At 38.1% G+C, this 9,848-nt stretch overlaps 1 protein-coding gene across 5 annotated transcripts in view; it reads right to left on the reverse strand.

Annotated features, from left to right (window-relative positions):
- Window positions 1-9,848, reverse strand: part of RPS6KC1 (ribosomal protein S6 kinase, 52kDa, polypeptide 1) — an 85,841-nt gene that overhangs the window by 4,248 nt on the left and 71,745 nt on the right. For all 5 annotated transcript variants that reach the window (XM_009888192.1, XM_009888199.1, XM_009888207.1 and 2 more), the window contains one exon: window positions 212-294. In XM_009888192.1, the coding sequence (XP_009886494.1) occupies window positions 212-294 (83 nt within the window). The remainder of the gene's footprint in view (window positions 1-211; window positions 295-9,848) is intronic.

Genomic DNA, 9,848 nt, shown 5'->3' on the forward strand with positions numbered 1-9,848 from the left:
TGAGTTTGATATGGCTTTATCAAGTTGTTCTGCTGAAGCTTGAGTGTGTTACGTTTTTCTGGTCCCATGCAGATCAAGAAAATTGAGGGTACTTGGGTCCGCAAAGCTTATCTGAGAAAGACAAGCAAGGAAATCACAATTGGGCACACCACTTGTGAGAAACTAATGGCCAAGAGTTCAATTTTATCGAGTAACTTGCCCCCAGCCCTACCTTCCCGGTGAGGAGTTCAAAAAGAATGGCACCCAGGCTCCACCAGTCACAGGCTTCTGTCTCTTCTACGATAGCACCAACCTCTAAATATGAGACATTTCAATTAATATTAAAAAGGTCAGTTACACCTTCAAAATTAACATATATTTACAAGGTGACTGTTTAATGCTGACAGAACATATACTAAATACCACAGAGCTTTCATTATGCCTGCAATTTAGTTAGCCCTTTAGCCACCTACAGATTGCATTGTTCAAACACAGCAACACTATACATTTCATGCATAATTTGCCTTTTCCATGCATACATAGGCATTTTCAAGACTTGTAAGCACTATTAGGATTCTTCTATACTGGACTAAAACTGGACAGTGACAGACAGTAAAGCAAAACATATTTAGACAATTTACCCTGGTCAGAAGAGCTGGACTGACCAGAGCGGCTTGAAGCATCTATAAAAGCAGCACAAGGGAGGTTATAATAGTCTACTGCATGCCTTAATTTTGTCTTAGAGGGCAGGATTCGTCTCATGGCTAACCCACACCCTTTGCTGGGATCACCAGGGGAAGCTTTTACCAATACCCTCTCAAGTCTGTTGGGAACCAGATAGAGATGCTAAATCTACTTCACAGAGCCTAATAACAGCCAGCAACTGTGTATTGCTATGGCTCAGCCCAAATTGTACCTAGGTACAAAAAGTTGTTTTCCCTAGCATCCAGCCAGCGCCCAATGCTCTCTTATTGCTATCCATGCACAAAAGACAGTGGAGAGGTGAGATGGGAGTTAGAGAGGGCCTTGCCATACACATTCACACATTCAATAGCACGATGCATGCAGAAAACTTCACTGCCTTCACTGACTCAGGCTTTAAGCAACAAAAATTACTGAATACAAACACACCACGCTGCCTACTCTAAAACAGGCAGAAAAACAGATTGCAATGAAGATGAAATCTTCATTTTGACTGTTAAAAAAATGCAGAAGCTGCACTAAAATAGCTTTGGTGGCAAAAGCCACACCAGCTCCCCAGCAGAGGACAACAATTACCATATAGTCACACAGTCGTTGCTGTGAAAAGCATTGTGGCACGTTCAAAAAATCTTGCTCATCATTTTATGGAGCTTAGCATGAGCACGGCCAAGGAGAATTACAGATGAGTCACACTCCAGGGTCAGGGAAAGGAAGGCGGCAGCCTCAGACCTCCCCAGATGCAGAGATGCACGCAAACGCTGAGCACGGGGATGTGCAGAGGGCTGCCCCCTCGGGCAGCTGCCACACCAGCTGGAAGACGCTCAGCAGCACCTTATAGGACTGGGCTGAGGTCGCCATTGCAAGAGCAACAAGGAAGGATGGCTTAGACACTGTTTCTTTAGGTAGGACATCTCTCACATTGAAAAGTGTATCACAGTTAATGGCGTCTGAATGCCTAATACATCACTATAAGGGTGCCACGCACTGGAATCTATTCCATTCCTTACAGATTAATACTTCTATCAGTATCGAGAAACTTTTACAAAGATATAATGGCAGCCACATGATGAACTGTATCAGCATAATTACATGCATATTTAAAATGTTTTAAGATCCCAGGCAAGCATTCAGATGAAGTTGAAAGTACGGTAAACTGAGAGAATTTGTGTAAAAATCAAAATCTGTTCTTGCAATTTAATTTCACGCCCTTTCAGCAAAAAGGCAGACCTTTTAGGTAACTGTCCTTTAAAAAAAGAAAAAAAAACAAAACAAAAACTAAACACCAAACTTGGGCCTGTTCACATGAACCAGCTGGCTAAAGGTTTTCATAGCATTTCTCAGTGAAACCTACTGACTGAAAGTGCCTTTCCAGTCTGATTGTGATTTCCTGGCGCTGCGTGTTCCAATAATGTACATTCAAAACCAAGATAACATGAATGGAAAGTAAAATCTAAAAACAAATACTTCAGGCTTCTTTAGAGACGAGTTTTCTTTCCCATGTGGCTTTAATCCTGTGGATAGTCTAGACTGAGAGCTTTCCTCCAAACCACTGAAGATTTTTATTTTTAACTTAAATTCCACACTTATTCCAGAATAAGGGCAGTAAAGCCAAGAGTTAATTAAGATTGACTACTACATTCTCCGTTCCTATACTACCATTAACTTCCCCATATTGACACATCTTAAATTTTAGAATAATGCCACAAAAGGAGATAATCCATTCTTCCCCAAAGACATTCAGTGGGGATGGGCCTCTTGAGTTACAGCCCAATATAAAACAATATTCTAAAGGTGAAAAAACCATCATTCTGAGCACAGGGAAGAGAAATATTACAAAAAATTCACTTCTGAGTTTTGGCATTATTTCCTTTCATTTTGGCAATCACAGATGCCGCTCCGGTTCTTTGAAGTACCGAAGTTACGCTGCCTTCTTTCCCAGTATCACACACTTTTCATTACAGGAAGTTGATGTAACCTCAATTACTTCACTGATGAAGAAAAGGGACACAAAAAGTAAACTAGAGTCCACTTCTCCAAAACCCAAGCTCATGCTTTCAACTGTAAGAACACTTTCAATATATGCCAAAACAAAATAAATGTCATTGCAGAACTCTTAAGAGAGCACCACTGAACTCTTCCATCCACTTTTGACCATGACCAAAAAAACCACGAGTGGGACAAATTGAGAACAGTCAAGTAACACAGATTTCTCCCTGGGCTGAAGGGCTCTGGCTGGGTTCTCATGCACATAGCATGAAACTGTGTGACAAGTCATCTGAACCAACAGAGAACAGAAAATGGAAAACTCAGCTGAGGGGAACATCTGAGATCCTTTTTAACAAAAGCTAAATTTTAGCTCAACTTTTCTCCTATTACCCAAGGTCTGCTTTCCTGCTGCTTTCCCTAGGTCCCAAAGTTAACTTACTTCAGATTAAAATAATGTTTTCCTTAAATAAATAAAAAAAAAACTACACAAAAACAAAACATTGTGAATACTACAAATAAACATGTGTTGTTTACATTCCCTTACTTCAAACAGGTCACATTACTTCTGATGCAATACGCTGATCATAATAAGTTCAGGATATCACATCAATAGTACTGCATTTTATCTTGACTACACATCATGGGAAAATTTACAAACTATAGATTATGAAGTGCTTTCAAGTGATACAGAGTAGCTAGCTAATGTAATATACCACACAGGGCATATGCTTTTTTTAAAGCTTTAATATTGCAATAAATCTGAACTACAATATCTGCCTTCACTAAGAAAACATTTTCATCTCAATCCATCAGCAAAGTAATTTAGACAATAAATGGTAGCGACCCATAAGCTTAAGTGAATAACATGGGGATATTTGTGCCAATTCTTTACTTCATGAACCTTGAAATCAAGGACCTTATCCACATTTGTACAAACATAAACGTGCGCACACATGTGCACGGTGTTGGTGTTTCTAGGACTAGCAGTACCAAATTTGCAGGAAAAAAATTTCCTATCATTCTCAAATGGAAAATCCTTTTAAATCGGAGAAATAAAAAAAGTAGGGAGAAAAAAAATCAGTAGCTCTTCCAACTTTACTGCAACTTCATTAAAAGAGAGAGCTTTCCTGTGTCTCCCTTCCCCATGCATGCCCATACAACATCTAGCACCAAGAAGCACGTGTCGACAGCAATGCTAAATTCCTGCAGAGAAGCGATTTCAACAGCAGCCGTTGGGGTAACTGAAGGGAAGAAGATTTGTAAAACGCTATCAGGTTCAGATAGAGACAGATGGTACAGGTAAACACCTTCACTACCCATCACTGTCCTCCTTCCAGAGCAGCTGGTCTCAACTGAAAGGCCATTTCTTTATGGTTTCCATACTTATCTCAATATTTGCATTATACACAGTAATACCTTACTTCCTGATAAGGGATACGTAGCTGCCAATGCTCTGTGTTTTTAAGCAGAAGTGCCAGTTCTAAAGTAGAAAAGCAGAACTTCACCTCTCCTGAACACACATCCTCAATAAAGTTATTAACCGCAACACCAACGTTGATTTTCTCATTCTTTCTACAGCACCTTAACCTGAAATATACCCTTCATGCTGAAGGATTTCAAAGGCTTTTACTACCACACCTCAAACATTTTCTCCCAAATACAGTTTCCTCCAGGGCTGACAATAAGGTCTCACAACCAGCACACACAAGCACTAGTTAACATAAAAGAACCCAGGCTTAAAGGTGGACTTAGACACTCCCTGTGCAACTCAAGCCAGATGGCCTGTGAATCACCAAGAACAAAAACTCAAACAAAAGCTTTGTAGGATAAACTGTAACGGTGAAAAAAAAAATGCATCTAAAGTCAGCTCACAAGAAAATAGACTCTAGGTGGAAGTACTGCTTCTCCAACCCCCTAAGAGTCAGGAAGGGCTTTGCATGGAGGTGGTTTTCTTAGAGTTAAGAAGGGAACCATTTGACTCTTGGTGGATTAGTAAGAATTTCAAAACCTGAGGAGGCCCTTTCCTTTACCCTGTGTTTCAAGCAGAAATAGCATACCTTCAGGTATCATTTCTGCACTGATAAGAAAACAAGGAGACCCATCTGAACTACCATCAGGTGTCTGAAACCGTTCAGGAGGAAATGGACTTGTCCAACATCCTGAAAACATCAGACACAGTGTTTTCCCCTTCTCTGTCCATTAAGATAAACAGTATTGCATGAAAAACCATTAGAGTCGCTCTGGAAATTCTATTTACCTTACACTCATTTAATTTTAAAAGCTTACTATTTTGTCATATTTTAATATCTATAGCTGCAAAGACGCATTTGCAGAAAACCAAGTAAAATGAGTCCAAGCTAATTTACTCTAGGCAGACTCAGTCAGCCAAGATATCATAAGATACAGCCACTAAATAACACATCACAAGCAATCTGGCCATAATGCTTTGCCTAAAATGCTTTAGCAATTTATAAAACATGGTATTGAACCAGCTATAGTTAAGTATAAAAAGTTTATCATGGTCTTTAAACAATAAAGTAGTGAGGCAAGTCCAATGAATATCTGCTGAGATCAAATGGAGTATGAAAATAGGAAGTTTTATCTTAAAGGTATTCAAAAACATATGAGCATCTATGTTCCTCTTTGGAAGGAATTTTCTCATATCATTAAAAGAAAAAAAAAATTAATAGAGGGTACTGTATTCTTTCTTCCTCGTAGCAGCCCAAGATGGAATTAAAACTTCCTTGAAAATAATCATGTGACAAAAGAGACAAAGAAACTTTTTAATGCTCTGTTGTCAAACCAAAGCAAACACTAATTAACCTTTCAGCTAGCTCCATTTATTTTAAAAAGGCATCTTCTATACTACCTTCAAGTTTTAGCCCCATCTGTAATTTAAATAATAATAATAATTAAAAAATATATATATAAAAAAAAGAAACCCCAAACCAACCACACCACAGGTAAATTACAGTTTCTTCCAGAGTTAATAACTGGCTTTTATGTCACCCAGACTAAATTACCAGATTTTTACAAATTAACAGCTTCGGCACATCTTACTGCTTATTCTAGTTACAGAATCTACAAAAAACCACAAGAACACATAATTCACCAGAAAGATGTAGTATACTTACAACAAGCCTGAGTGCCAAACCACGTCAGATTATTTTCAGAAAACACCTGATTCTCTCCCCAAACCTATGCTTTCAATTACCTACTCCGGGTTCATGACATCTTGCTATTTTGAGAGCAGTCAGTTGTCATTGTTTTCTGTGGGATACTCGAGTGTCTTTGGAGGGCTGTCCCCCTCCAAATGGTTGGTGTAAAGTTGTTACTCCCAGCTTCGCAATAATCAGGACTTTTTCTGCAGCTCCAGACCCTTCCTTTTATTCACATCAGCCATATATTTTTCATGTTAATGTTTAGTCCTATTTCCTATTGCTAGGGCTTTTCAAATCAAGCTAGCCCATCCTTCTGTCTTTGCTGCTCACAGCTCATTCACTTGTCCCGTTTTTTCCTTTCCTTCTTAGGATTATCCCGAGACATTTATGTCACACAAAAAGCTAGAACAGTCAGAGCCAAAATCTAAGAAGTCCAGTCTTACACTATAACCGGGAGACCAGCCCACCCCTCGACACCTCTCAGGGTCAACGGCACTTTAATCTACCACACTTATTTTGCTTCTTAAACAATCTACTCAAATTAAATTACTATAATACAGAATCGTAGATTTAATGAGCGCTTGCAAACTCCTACTGAAAAAACACATCCACAAATAATATGCAGGTTTTTCAACATCAAATATCTATTTGGTAAACAGAGGCAAAGCAATTTTTCCTTATTCAGTAAATAAAAATTATAGCATACAGGCTAATAATAGCAACCTAGCAATTTTTATTTTCATGCCATATGTTTTAGGTTATCAGCTGCACTTTGCATCTGTATTTTCAATTGTCTAAGAGCAGAAGTGACATCTTCATTTGGGAGTATGAAAATCAGGTTGCACATTGAAACATTTCGGTCTTTTTAGGAACAAAATCCTTTACCCACAAAGCCTTCTTTTCGCTTAGGTTTTGCATTGTGTACAATTAGTGGCAAGTTAGATAAAACCAAGTACACCATATATTTATGTGTGGGCTTCTGCGAAGGCTAGTTTGTGTAAATAAGGCTTGATTATAGCACACAGCTTATGAAAGCATCAGAATAATATGATGCATTACTGATGGCCAGTTTCCTACTTAGGTTTTCTACAAAGCTACGCTCCCTTTGGCTTTACGATCTCAACAAGCAAATCTCCAGTTTTTAGTAAACACTGTCTGGTGAAAACTCATTGTTTGGACAAAAAAGAAACAAAGACTCCAAAGGCAGCTGAGTTCTGAAATCTTGTCCTCCGAAAAAACTACAGGGATGCGACAGAACGCATCCCCGCTGCTGGAATGAGAACTCGGAGAGTGTAAATAAAACATCTCATTCACACATTGTATTTACACAAGATGTTAGACCAGCAAGCCACTTCTATTACATGACACTTCACAGGTTAGATCGAAAAAGTACCTAAAAGATTTCTCTTAATGAGTAAATCCTCAACTTAACCTGTTTTATTTGAAGACAGTCTCACCTAGGCTGTGGCTGTAGACAATTTTGTCTTTCTCACAGGTATTAAGCATGCCATGAAGGGGCTTTTCTAAAACAGTTGTCAATTTGATTTTAAAAATCATGACTATCAAGAATGGAATATAATTATTACTCCATTTAAAAGGTAACAACTCTTTATATTTAAGATCATAAAGTTGGCAAAACCGATACTTAAATAACAGAAGGCGATCATTTGCATTTCAAAATTCATCTATCTTGCTTTTCCCTCAATTAGACCAAAACATGTTGATTCACAGGTTTGTGTGTGTGTTTGTTTCTTTTTTAAACTTATTTATAGAGCAGAATAATGGCCCCCCTGCTAGGCTGGCATTTGCTCAAGTTTCTGTCCGTGTAAATTGAATCTGTTACTGGAATTTTCCCCCCTTCAGAATACCAAGGCACATTAACCAAGAGATAAAGAGATACATTGCTGATACTATCAGCCACCAGGCAGGTGGATAATGCGAGGGGTTTTTTGTTAGTTTTTGTGGGGGTTTTTGCACAAATATGTGATAAGAGTTCTCAGGGGGCATGGAGAGCAAAGGGCTGTTTAAACAGAAGTGAATCATTCTCATCTGATCTGCTAATAACTTTGTGTTCAGACATCAGCTGCTTAGCACTTTAAAACATTCAGAAAACAAAATTACTATAAAGAGGAGGAAAGTTAAAGGAAAAAACCCACATAAACTTCACATTAGTCACCTTAACCATATTAACACAGTAGAAATTCTCAGTTACAAGTACTTAATTTCTTCTTTAAAAGCAAATAGGTTATTCTTGGCCAAAACCCCCACAGTTTTACTTGAAGTGGTGTTGAGTTTATAGGGGAAGATTTATAATCCATCACTTCCCTTGTGGGTTACAGAAACAACATTTGACTTATCATAGGTGAACAGCAAAGATTTAGTTTGGCCATTAATCAAAGTATAGCACAGGCACTACTTTTAAGCATCTGCAGATAGCTTTGTTGTTGCAGTAGTTGGTTCAGCATGAACTTTTTATTGAGTAGAACTATGCAAGAGTAAAAAGAGTTATCCAGCTTTACCAACAGATTCAACAGCACTATAACACACCACGACTCTGAGCTTGCAAGTACAATTCTTGATATGCAAATCATTATAAATAAACCGCATCTTCCGTCTCCAGTTCTTAAGCGAAGTTAGGCAAATCAGAGCCATCGAGTGTAACAGCAAAATCCATTAATGGTACAATGCCACCTGCCGTCAATAGTGGAGAAGTGCCACTTCTTGCAACAGATTTAGCCCTGCTTTTAATTTACGCACGATATAAAATTACAATTGCTATTTCATACAAAATTAATTATATTGCTAGCAGGGAATGGTATGCAGCTTTTTTAACTATCTCTTCCCTCATCTTTTTGACATTTCTCCATTTATAATATTTGCATTTGTTCTATTATTTTATATATACATTGCATCATCTGTTTTCTACGTATGCAGTCACATTGCGTCTCTGCGTTTCGTAGGATAACAAGAGGTGAGCAAGTTCTTGCCATTCACCATGGCAAGGATCTGATCACTGTTCCTGTACCAATACTACCTTGCTTTAATACAAGGTTACAACCTGGGGTACTGAAAGCCTTCAATACAAAATCCTAGATCCTGCAAGCAAGCTCCATGTAGTTGGACCTCTGTTCTCCCCTGGGTCTGAAAAGCTTCCATATTAACACATTATTATCCCTAGTCCCTCCAGGAATTAGATCCTGATATATAAATTGTAGAATTAAACTCCATGTTTTCCTTCAACCAATGAAGCAGTTAAAATTTAAATATGTCCTTAGGCACTTCACTGCTAAGTACTTTATAACTTGTGCTGTAAAAAAGTAACACCTGAAACCTTATTAATTAAAAAGATAAAATTGTTTCAAATACATTTTTACATCTTTCACATAACTCTGCAATACAATTTCCTACCTATTTTAAACTGAAGATATCCTGCAGTCTGATTAAATTTCTCATTCATCCTCTCCTTTTTCTGCCTCCAAAATTTGCTCCTCAAAAATCAATGCAGAAGAACTCCATCCTAAGACTCACCCATTCTCAGTCTCCAACACCAGACCCTAAAAGAGTGTTTTGATAAAGACTTCTTCCTCCATCCTAAGACTCATCAGTTCTCAGTCTCACCAGACCCTAAAAAGAGTGTTTTGATAAAGACTTCTTCCCTTTCTTGCATACTTTGAACGAGTGCATTTAAATAACAAAATGTTGAAATCATATAACATACAAGTTATCATAGCAAAAACCCTATTCTATCCCAAAACCACACACCAAGCTAAACACACGGAGACAAAATTTTACAAGCCAAGTTTCACTGCATCCTTCAGTTAGGAGAGAAAAGGAGAGGGAAGGCTGAGTACCCAGAGGTAGGGCAACACAGCACACAATGCTGGAAACACCAGGAAAATTCAAAGCAAGATAAAGACTCACTTTGAGTCACTTATTTAGTCACTGTGCTGTGTTATGATAAGAAATCATAACACCTGATGAAGTTTTGTGAAGATCACTTGTTCACCTCTACAAAACTGC

Source organism: Charadrius vociferus, unplaced genomic scaffold (genome assembly GCF_000708025.1).
Source record: "Charadrius vociferus isolate BGI_N301 unplaced genomic scaffold, ASM70802v2 scaffold340, whole genome shotgun sequence".
Lineage (NCBI taxonomy): Eukaryota > Metazoa > Chordata > Aves > Charadriiformes > Charadriidae > Charadrius > Charadrius vociferus.